Source organism: Diospyros lotus, chromosome 9 (assembly GCF_014633365.1).
Source record: "Diospyros lotus cultivar Yz01 chromosome 9, ASM1463336v1, whole genome shotgun sequence".
NCBI classification, from domain to species: Eukaryota; Viridiplantae; Streptophyta; class Magnoliopsida; order Ericales; family Ebenaceae; genus Diospyros; species Diospyros lotus.
Genome location: NC_068346.1, coordinates 32282098 through 32294463, shown reverse-complemented (window position 1 = coordinate 32294463; position 12366 = coordinate 32282098). Strand labels below are relative to the sequence as shown.

General features: G+C 34.0%; 1 protein-coding gene across 1 annotated transcript; it reads left to right on the top strand.

Moving 5' to 3' along the window:
* The first annotated feature begins 10132 nt into the window (after window positions 1-10132).
* Window positions 10133-11898, top strand: LOC127809362 (F-box/LRR-repeat protein At3g48880-like). Its single transcript, XM_052348124.1, has 2 exons — window positions 10133-10491; window positions 11346-11898. The coding sequence occupies exons 1-2, from the start codon at window positions 10133-10135 to the stop codon at window positions 11896-11898; spliced, it is 912 nt and encodes a 303-aa protein (XP_052204084.1).
* The last annotated feature ends 468 nt before the right edge of the window (window positions 11899-12366 follow it).

Sequence of the window (12366 nt, the reverse complement as noted above, 5' to 3'; positions counted from 1 at the left end):
TCACAAATGGCTACATTTCTCTTCAATATTTTGGGAAGCCTATATATACAACTCAAGGAGGATCAAGAGATGGCTAATGGACAGGAATGAAATAATTTGAGCTTACTGTTACTCTCGTTTGTATTTACAGTGATTGTGCTTCATTTTTTTTTTCTCTTCAAGGCTTTGATTTTAACTTGTATTATTTCATTCAAGCCTTGTTTTCATTGTGAGAGAACTTGTAACTAAGAGTGTCAACTCTTAGCATCTCGTTTACATTTGTATCACTCTTATTTTCCTAGCTTTATGCTAGAGGACTTGCTCGTTGAAGCAAGGGGTTGTAATTCCTAGTCTTGGACTAGAGGACCTACTTAGTTTAAGTAGGGGGTTTTAGTGGATTGTTTGCAAAATCCTTAGTGAGGAGCTAAGGTAGTGGATTAGGCTTGGGTTAAGTCAAACCATTATAAATTCTTGTGTTTCTTGTGCTTGTGCCCTTTGATCTATTTATCCTTCCAAGCATTTCATTATTCCTCACTTGGTTCACATATTATCTTTGTAAACTTACATCTGTCTTTTTATATGCTTCACGTTTTAAATCCTAAAACCTCAATTTGTATAAAAAAGTCTTTCAAGTTCAAAATAGTTTTTAAAATAACCAATTCACCCCCCTCTTGGTGTGTGCCATAACACCTCCCGGTCCAACACAACTTGCTTCTTGTAGACCTCTATATGTAATGATCCCTTGTTATAATCCTAAGTTTGGGATATGGTACCTATGGTTTGACTTTTTAAGTAGTTACATTATCTCATGAATTGATCTCTTATAAATGCATTGAATATATGGATTGAATGTCATGTTTTTGAGTACTTTAATGACTATGATCTATGTCTCTTGATTATATGAAAAATTAGTACATTCCTTCAATTTGTGGTTATAATGTATTTCTATTGATTGAATATAACTTTGATGATCTATCTCTTAAAATTGATAGATTGGATCCTTACCTTTTAAGTTTTATGACTAATTTTTATGTAATATTTTTTTTAAGTAAAAGAGATATGTATAGATAGAAAGAAAACATCTGTACAAAACACAAACCAGGGCATACCCTAGTGTACAATATCATAGAAGTGAACACACACTCAAGATCCACACACGACTGGATCTAAATAACATAAAAGAAAAACAACGGAGGTACTTGGAATGGAAAATAATGAACCGTTCTAGGTGAAGACATCTCTAGGGCCAAAGGTGCTCCAATGCATGTCTTCTTGATCAACGAGAAGACCGGCAACAAACAGCAAATCTGAAGGAAGCCATGGAAGAGCCATCAAACTGACAATGTGTACAGAGTGAAAACTAGGATAGGAGGAATGCACAAGTATGTGTCACCAAGTGGCCCCGGGACACATATTGAAACACACACGACCACAACAATCAATACATAGACCAACTCAAGAGTTATCGTTTTACTATGGAGACACACAGGGGTTCTGTCTGCTTTAAGTTACTAAGTATGCCGATATACTATTTGACTATGGAAGCGCATAGGGGTTCTGCCTGTTCCAAGTTATTAAGTAGAAGACCACCTAAGCAAGCAAGATCAAGAGGCAGCTAAGCCACTCTACACGACATCATGTACAAAGTAAGATCTAGGATCAAAGGATAGCATCATCTTCAGTTACTAGAGTTTCACAACTCTAAGGAACTCGCTAACACACCCCCTAATAATCCAACACCATCAAATCATATTTGGCATTAGGGCCATCCATCGTGTGACTGTGGAGACGCACATGGGTTCTGCTCGCTCTAAGTTATTGAGTAGAATGGTTTACCTAAGCCAGGAGTGCTAGTCGGCAAGGAGCCACTAGAAATGTCATAGTGCATGGCTTTGTAGAGTATGGAAAAAAGGGATGGTGACCAACTGTGCCCACACGGAACACTGTACCTAATGAGCGAGTTGGTCCGCAGACCACTCGAAACCTCGCTAGTACCGGTTGTTGTGCTCACACCACAAAACATAGACCATCGCCTGTAAGACTAATCAATTAGCAACATGCCAAGGATTTTTACCTTTCCACTGAGCCGCTCCCCATAGGACCCCCATCTCTGATCAATGCCAGGGCCATGCGAATTCCTTCGAACGCTGGAAAAAAGACACCACCTGCCTAAAATAAGAACACTGAAAGAATAGATGGTTGTGTCTCTTAAAATCTATCTTGCATAGATTTATGTAATATTAAGGGGGAGTATTTCTCTTAATTTCTTTACTTGGAATGATATATTTTATTCCTATGATCATTTAATGTATATGCCTCTTATATGATGAATGGCTATGAATTTGATCTAATGTTTTGACATTTTAAAACAATTATAATATGAGTGATTATTTGGAATGATATATTTTAGCTCTTATATGATCATGAGTATGGGATATTATGATGAAATCTCCTAAATGATTTTCAAATATTAGTTTTGAACCGTTAGTCAAAATGAAGGCAAAATTTTCAAAGGAAAAAAACCATCAATTGATGATGAAAATAAATTATATTTTGATGATGAAATTATTGTGTAAATGACTATTAAGTTGGTTCTCCAAATTACTTTTATATTATCTATTAAGCACCAAAATTAAAATTAATTTCATTATGCAATCCAACGTTAAAAATCTTGTGATAAATTTCTTGATGACATTTGGAGTATTATGTTTTTATTTAATTAAAAATATTAAATACTTTTGAAAATAATTTTGAAGATTAGCAAAAGTTTCAAATTGATTTTTTTTTTTCGGTTTGTATAGTGATTTTGCTATAGTGACCTTTAATAATTACTATAGTGACATTGACCGTCATTACAATAACTTTGATCAACACTACAGTAACTTTGACCATCGCTACAGTAATTTGGTATAGTATTTTTTCGTAAAATCATCTTAGGTAAACTATCGACTATTTAATGTAATATGTCAACCGTTTCTTTTATTTTTTGCAAAATGTCGACCATTTTATTTAATTTGTTGACTGTTTTGTTGTTTTGGGACAAGCTGTCGACCATTTCTTGTAAATTGTCAACCATTTGAAAACTTGCTCTTGATATCTAAATGTCGATAACCCCTGTATCAAGGGTGTCAACCTTTCTTCAAAACTGTCAACCGTTTTGTCTAACATGTCGAAAGTTGTTTGAATTTTAAGCTAATTTGTTAACCATTTTTTTGAAACTATCAATCATTTTGTTCCAGAATCTTTTAGCGGATAGTTTTTCCACTCACACAAAGTTTTCTTCCCACCACCAATGACTATATTCTTGAAAGAGCTCGTGAAGCACTATAAATATAGAGAAAATGGATGAATCAAGACAACCAAGAGGATTGAATTCAAGCTTTCTTCTTTCAAGAGCTTAATTGTTTCATTTGTTCTTCATTTTTATCTTTAAAGGCTTTGATTATCATTTGTATTATTTTGTTAATGTTTGTATTTATTTTGAGAGATTATGTAACTAAAATGGAGATGGGATTATTATGGATAAAAGCTTAGTAGATGAGGTAGTGGATGTAAAGAGAATGGGGGATAGGATTATTATGGTGAAGGTTGGTCTAGGAAGAATGACTATGAATATCTTTAGTATATATGCACCACAAGCGGGGTTAAGAGAGGAGATAAAAACAAAATTCTTGAAGGACCTAGAAGGACTCAAACAAATGATACCAAGAGGAGAGAAAGTGATTATAGGAGGTGACGTAAATGGTCACGTGGGTAGAGACGGAAACAATTATAGAGAGGTACATGGAGGTTATGGATTTGGGAAAATTAATAATGAGGGTAAGTCTATTCTAGATTTTGCTATGGCATAGGGGCTCATCATAACCAATACTAGATTCAAAAAATGGGACGAACACTTAATCACATATAAAAATGTCACATGAAGCACCCAAATAGATTACTTCCTCATGAGACAAGATGATCGGTTATGTTGTAGGGATTGTAAGGTGATACTAGGGGAGTGTTTAACTACTCAACATAGACTTTTGATACTTGACGTCCAATTAAGAAATTGGAAGAGAAAAAATCACATAAAACAAAATCCAAGAATTAGGTGGTGGGATTTAAAAGGGGAGAAACAATTAATCTTCAAAGAAAAATTAAGGGGTAGAAGGGAATGGAATGGAGAATGACAGGTAAACCAAATGTGAAGGGACATGGCTACTACCTTGAGAAACATGGCAAAGGTAGTCCTTGGAGAGACAAATGGTAGAGCCCCAAACCTTAATGAGTCTTGGTGGTGGAATGAAGAGGTACAATTGAAAATTAGAAATAAGAAAACTTGCTATAAGGCTGTATATCAGTGCAATAATGAAGAAAACCTAAAAAATTATAAAGAAACGAAAAAGGAAGCAAAAAAAGCTATTAGTGAAGCAAGGTCAAAAGCATATAAGAATCTATATAAATGACTTAATACAAAAGATGGATAAAGGGATATATATAAATTAGCTAAAACAAGAGAAAGAAAAACAAGGGATCTAAACCAAGTGAAATGCATAAAAGATGAAAACCAAAATGTATTAGTGAATGAATGAGTGATTAAGGAGAGATGGAAGGAGTATTTCACAAAAGTATTCAATGATGGTGAGGACACAAGAGTTAGGTTGGGACATCTTAATAATTCTGAAGGGAGTGTGAGCTATACATTTTATTGACGCATAAGTTCAAAAGAAATAAGGCAAGCATTAAAAAGATGAAAAATCATAAGTCGGTGGTATCGGATAATATACTAATAGAAGCATGGAAATGCATGGGAGAAGAGGGCATCTCCTGGCTAACGAAATTATTTAACTCGATCCTTAAATCAAAAAAGATGCCAGATGAGTGGAGGAAGAGTACTTTGGTTCCTATATACAAGAACAAATGAGATGTTCAAAACTGTGAAAATTACAGAGGAATTAAGTTAATGAGCCATATCATGAAACTCTGGGATAGAGTAATATAGCAGAGGTTTAGAAAAGAAACGGATTTCTCTAAAAATTAGTTTGGTTTCATGCCTGGTAGGTCAACAATGGAATCTATATACCTACTAAGGCGCCTAATGGAAAGGTATCGGGATCATCAGAATGACCTACATATGGTGTTTATAGATCTAGAAAAGGACTACGATAGGGTCCCTAGAGAAGTATTATAGAGGGTTTTAGAGAAGAAAGGAGTCCAAATAGCCTATATACAAGCCCTTAAGGATATGTATCACGGTGCAGAGACAAGAGTTAGAAAATGCAGAGGGGATATTGAATCGTTTAAAATTACAATGGGACTGGATCAAGGTTCTGTACTAAGTCCATACTTATTTGCTTTAGTAATGGATAAATTCACTAAACACATTCAGACGGAGGTGTCATGGTATATGCTATTTGCAGATGACATAGTGTTGGTGGATGAAACAAAAGAGGGAGTGAACACTAAGCTTGAGTTGTGGAGAAACAATTTAGAATCTAAGGGATTTAAATTAAATAGAAGGAAAACAAAATATATGGAATGTAAATTTAGTAAGAATGCAAGAGTGGAGGATGTTATAATAAAATTGAAAGACCAAATCATACAAAGAAAAGACCATTTTCGATATTTGGGATCAGTGATTCAAAAAGATGGAGAAATTCATGAGGATGTTAGTTACTCATAGAATTAAAGCAGGTTCGCTAAAATGGAGAAATGCATCAGGGGTGTTATGTGATGGTAAAATTCCATTAAAATTGAAAGGAAAATTCTATAGGATAGCTATAGGATCAGTTTTGTTGTATGACTCAAAATGTTGGGCAGTCAAATACCATCATGAGTAAAAGATGAGCATAACGGAGATGAAGATGCTAAGATGGATGTGTGGCCATACAAGAAAAGATAAAATTAGAAATGAGGTTATTTGTAATAAGGTAGGAGTAGTGCCAATCGAGGAGAAGATGAGAGAGACTAGACTAAGATGGTTTTGTCATGTGAGAAGAAGGCTAAGAGACGCTCCTGTGAAGAGAGTTGATGAAATGGAACAATTAGTCAAAAAAAGAGGTAGAGGTAGACCCAATAAGACTTTGGGAGAAATATTAAAGTTTGATATGAAGTGTATGGGCCTAAATGAAGATATGATAAAAGACAAAAATACATGGAAGTCTAGAATTCATGTAGTCGACCCCACATAGTGGGATAAAGGTTGGATATGTTGTTGTGTTTGTGTAAGAGTGTCCACTCTTAGATCCTCTCTTTTGTATCATTCTTGATTTTCCTAGCAAGATTGCTAGAGGGCCTACATTGATTGTAGGAGGTTGTATTTCCTAGCTTGTTGCTAAAGGGCCTACATTAATTGTAAGAAGTTGTATTTCTTAGCTTGTTATTAGAGTGCTTGCTTGTTTAAGCAAGATGTTGTAAATTCCTACCTTGTTGCTAGAGGACCTATTCAGAGAGATAGAAGGATTATAGTGGATTGATTGAAAAATCTTTAGTGAGGAGCTAAGGTAGTGGATTAGGCTTGGTTTAAGGTGAACCAGTATATATCGCTTGTGTCTTTCTTGTTTTTGTTCTTATTTTACTTATAGCTCCAAGCAATTCTCTTACAAGCATTAAAATCTCATTTTTCACCAAAAAGACTTTAAACTTCAATCTCATTTTTAAGTAACCCAATTCAACCCCTCTTAGGTATTAGTACCATTGCTATACAAACCTAACAGTAAGGACTCAAAGAGTATCACTTGAGAATTGGTTGGAAAGAAGGATGACGAGATCCAGGATGAGGAGATTTGTCTTCACATTCCGTGCCCCACTTAATGTTCAATAAATGGAAGTGGGTCATAAACTCTTGGACCATGGTTAAGTACCTAGCCATATTGTCCTTCCAAGCTTCTTTCCTATTACCAAACAAAGTTAGAATCAAAATGTACCTCTAGGTGCTTAGCTCCTAGCTACTAGGCTAGCCTCATTCTAGTGATGACGACCTCATACTCTACTTCATTATTTGATGCTCGAAACTTGAAGTGTAAAGCATAGGGTTATTTCTAGCCTTCTAGGCTCTTTAACATCAATCCAACTCCTTTACCCTTAGACTTGAACTTCCATCCACAACCAAGGTCCATGTCTCCTATTCACTACCTAACAAGTGTTGAGACCAAGTTCTATCACAATAAAGTCTACCAAATCTCGAGCTTTGATGGTGGACGAGGCTTATACTCAATAGGCAAGAAAGAACAATCAACCCCATGATGTGTGATAACTGATGATGCTAGACTGATCATCGAGATTTGACTCAAACCAAGTACCTGCAAAGGGGACACTTTTCTCCCCTGAGAGAACTTCAACGCTCAAGTTAGTAAGGAGAAACTAGGAAAATATAAAGTGAATTCTTGTTATCATGATCATACCTTTAAGAGTTAATTACTATTTATAGGCGGCATGACTAGGAGTGCAGTTTGGTAATTGGGATGAGATTCTCAAGTGTTTAGAGAGATTTATGAGATACTAGAGAGATTCTCAGTTGATTGGGTCCATGAAAGTAGATTAGGTCCACTTGAGTCTTCCATGTCAAGGATGGATTCGGGTTTAATCGAATTAGCTTGTCTTTCTGGAGGTAGATCTTGGAGATCTAGGGGACATGTGGCAATCCCTAGTGCAAACACGTGGCAGCTTCATCTCAGTCCCAGATGGTACATGTAACACACGAGACCCATAGGGGCAATAGAGTAATTTCTCTCTCAGAAGGATCAATGTGTTAAATTCTAAGTAAACTAAAGCTTGGTGTTAGTATATATTTATAATTATCTTTAGATATGAATGAAATCATTAACACTTAATTGCACTTTCTAATTTCTTTTAAAATGCTTGGGAAAGAATTCATGTTATTACAATGATAAAATCCAATTAATAGTTGGCCTTTTTTATATGCTTATACACAAAAGTTAATATCTTAATTTTGGTAGTGAAAATTTTAAAATAAAGTGTAGAAAATGGTTTCTAGATATAAAATTTTTAAAATGCCACATGTACAATTAGCCACAACCAATGCTAGTCGCGCTATGAGTTTTAAACAGCTTGCTTTTGGATTTTAAAAATGATTTATTATTGTTTTATTGTTCCAACAATACAAGGCGAAAGAAAAAGACTAAAGAGATTGAAGTTTTAATGTTAGTCCTTCTATCATAGGATAGTTCACTAGGTTGTTTGTTAAGAGGGCTAGGATTTTTTAGTCTTTTCATCATTTTTCAGAATCGAAACCTAAATACCTTTCCTCACATCAGTTACTAGTTCGAGAAAACCTAAAGGAAAATTTCACAAGATATACGTTGAACAGAAAAGATTGGGGGTAGGAAGCAGGAAGAAGTGAGATAATTTTGCTCCAAGTCTCTTTCACTTTGTTGTAAGTTTCACTCATTTTCTTGAATTTTTTATTTGAAGAAGTGAAGGCTTGTTTGGTTAGGGTAGATTTGAATTAGGTATAGAATAAGGAAAAAGGAAATAAGGGAAATGAGTTCTTTGGTTCCAAAAATTGTTGAATGATTTTGTGTTTTCGGGTTTCGAATTCTAGAATTCGTTGACTATAAATCGGTCTCATTTGATACTTGAGTAGATTGATTTCTTTATTGTGTAAGGAGTTTGATTTTACACTACTTTCTTTGAAATGGAAATCACATGATCATTTATGCATTTTCCTACAACCATAGTTACCTAAAATGGAATCCCTAGCTTACGCATTTTAATTAGAATCTCAAATCCAAAAGTGACTCTTAGATCTAAATCGAGATTGAATTTGTTCTTTTCTTTTACCATCAAAATTTTATTGATATGCTTATATGATAACATGTTGACGACGATTGAAGGTCTTCTTATTGTGAAACTTTGTTATTTAATTAATTGTGTGCTTTTACCAAAGACACAAGATACCTCATGAAGGTAGTGGTTAGGGCTAATGATCTGTTGCTACTTCTTCTTCTTATTCTTAAGCTTTGAAAAATAAATCTTGTCCATATTGTCACCCACTCATTGTGGTATCTTTGTTTGTGTTGTTAGCTATTGAGATAACTGAGGATACAACTTCACTTATTTTCAAAATACTTTTAGGAACAAAGATTTGAGGTCATAGGTCCATATAGATTGCTTGGTTGAATGCTCTTTGAATAGTTTTTCAAGAAATGAATATGTAATATTATTCATTAGTTTTTCTTAACCCTCAAGTTGTTTACAAGCCTGTATCTACTTGTAGATTTGTGAATATGTCAATGTGTTATACCTATCCACAAAGTTAATAGAAAAATGCATTGCAAGAGTTTGTAGAAAATTTAGTCAATTAATCACCAACAAAGAACATGATTAGGTTAAAGACTTTTGTTTAAGACTCATTATCTTACAACAACTATAATAACAATCACAAGCTTTTAATCTCACTAGGTGGGGTTGACTATAGTAGTTCTAGATCTCTATATATCCATCTTCTATTCTTGACCACATCTAGTTCTTTTTTTTTTTGAGAAGCATAAGCATATCTTTTGAAAAGATGTTCTATCAAGTATCATGATTAAGGGCTACCCTCTTTATATATAAAGCAAATGGTCTTCCTTTCTTCAAAAGTTTGGACTTGTGATCTTACATAATCATATTTCCAACAACATAATGGGCTTTGAATGTTTGTGATAACAAGTTTCTATTCTTGTTAATAGTGTTTAAGACTACTTATACTTTAAATGATATTTTTTTCAAACTTTTGTAGCTAATACTTTTAATGCCTCTTTGCCTTGATGAACATCTAGATCCCCATTGCATTCTTTTTGGTTTCTCTTAGTTGTTTAAGCTTAAAATATGAGAATTGTTCATTTTATTCTTGTCTTCTGGTAGTTTTTTTTTTTTTTTTGGGGGGGGGGGGGGGGATGGGAATCAATTATCTAAACATTTAAATTTTTCTAAACTATTAGTTGATATTTGTAAAATGATAAGTACTCCCAAGTTTATCTACATGATGAAAATGGCAAATGAACCTAAATTTGGAATACAAGATCATGATAATTTAGTTGAGAATGAGAGTTTCTATTATGTTTAAAAATAAATTATATTACAAAAATTAAGTAGTGGCTTGGATTTTCTTATTTATCCAAGAATTGTTTCATGAGGTTAAAAATTTCAGAGATCTTGGCAAGGCAAAATGGAACGTGATGCATCAATTGTGAGGCAATGGGGGGACATGGACATTAATATCTTATTGAAGATATTCCTGCTTCTTGATGTCTTTGATCTGACTTCTAGTATAGCCCAAGTTTGTTACAAATGGCGTTTGGCTGCTCGTGATCCTTTAGTGTGGAGAACTCTTGACTTATCAATGTTGAAGTCTAACTTCGTTGAAATTCCATCAAACCCATATGTGTACATAGATAATGATGCTGATGAAACATTAAAGCGAGTATTAAAGATTTCTTTGAAATTAAGCATGGGAAGCATAGAGACTATAATTCTCCATTCCAATCTTTACATCGACGAGGATGAGTTGATTTATGCAGCAGAAAGGTATATAAAAGAAGTTACTAGTTTTCTAGCCATAAATGTATAGCATTAAAATGTAGAACAAGTTACAAGTTCTCCATTCCTAGATATCATGATTTGTGCAAATGTACGAACACGTGACCTTTTTCTATGTGTATTAAATCGTGTTCCATGAATTTTGTTGAGGTTTCTTACTTTATCTTTCAATAGAAACATTAATGACTTGTTTTGCATTGTGATAATGCAATAAGAATTACTACAATTAGTGTTGGTCTCTCTTAAAATGATAAGAATACAATAATAAAGTCATTCTTGCATTGATAAATAGACAAATGCATGAGCATCCTACCTCCTAATGAAAAAGTAAAGCCTTTTCCTAGTTCAGTATTCTTGGTTATATCAAACATTTCTCATCCTTTTAGTCTTTCTAATTTCCTTTCTAGCCATAAATGTATAGCATTAAAATGTAGAACAAGTTACAAGTTCTCCATTTCTTGATATCATGATATGTGCAAATGTGCAAACACATGACCTTTTTCTATGTGTGTCATTAAATCGTGTTCCATGAATTTTGTTGAGGTTTCTTACTTCATCTTCCAATAGAAACATTAATGACTTGTTTTGCATTGTGATAATGCAACAAGAATTATTAGAATCAGTGTTGGTCCCTCTTAAAATTATAAGAATACAATAATAAAAGCATTTTTGCATTGATAAATAGACAAATGCATGAGCATCCTACCTCCTAATGAAGAAGTAAAGCCTTTTCCCAGTTTAGTATTCTTGGTTATATCAAAGATTTCTTATCCTTTTAGTCTTTCTGATTTCCACTAGTTAAGATAGTGTAATTAGTACAATGTGATATCTTTTCTTTATAGGTCCCCAAAGCTAAAACGACTTGTCATGCCTTCATGGACTGGAACAAGGATTGGAATATGCAAGGCTATCCAAATGTGGTCAGATCTTGAGTTAATGACAACGCGAAGCATAACACCAACATATCTGATGAAAGAAATTTCCCAGAGCTGCAAGAACTTTTCTAAACTTAAGATCATGGGCCCTGTCAGCATTTTCTTTGCATCTGCAATAGTTGCATTTCTTCCAGGCTTGAAGGTTTTAAGCCTTCGATGCTCAAGGATTACAAAGAAAGCTCTAATTATTATATTGGAGGGCTTAGCAAATTTGGAGGTGTTGAATATATCACATGCTATCCTTATCGAATCCCCTCCACCTCCTGCACCAAAGATTGAGCTCAAGGAGCTTGACCACTCAATTCTTGAGAAGGCCTCTCGATTACGTGAGTTTTTAACTTGTTCGAAAAACAAATGCAATTTGTGTTGCAGCACTAGAAACGATAAAGACTTTTTTGGGTGGTCCATGTATCAAGAAGGGACTTGGAAAGAAGACGAGCTGAAATCATTTGCGCTTTGACTACCCTTTCTATATGTTTTATTTGATAAGATGGACTTTATAGCCTAAAGTAATTTAAGTTTATGCAAAACTATCAAACTTTAGCTATATCTTTATTGTTAGATTTTAATTTATCATCTGCTTCTTAGGTGTGAGGTTTTATGTATGTTGTTGCGATGTATAAATATCGTCATTTCCCTTTTCAAAAATATTATCACTAATTGGTTTTGTCTTGGTGTCTATATTTAGCTTCACATACGTTCCCTAAGCTTTAGATGGGTTAGTTTCTATTGGTTTTTCGAAAGGAAATTTGATTTAGAAACCTGTGTATGTTGTTACATTTGAATTAATTTTTATAGGGTGGATTGAGTGACAAAAAATTTTGTAAGACGGTTATACTACTAATTTTATGGGATATATATTGGCATATTGGATAGTAAATTGATAATATGTAGGAAATAAGAACATCATGTAAATAAAGATCTAGGA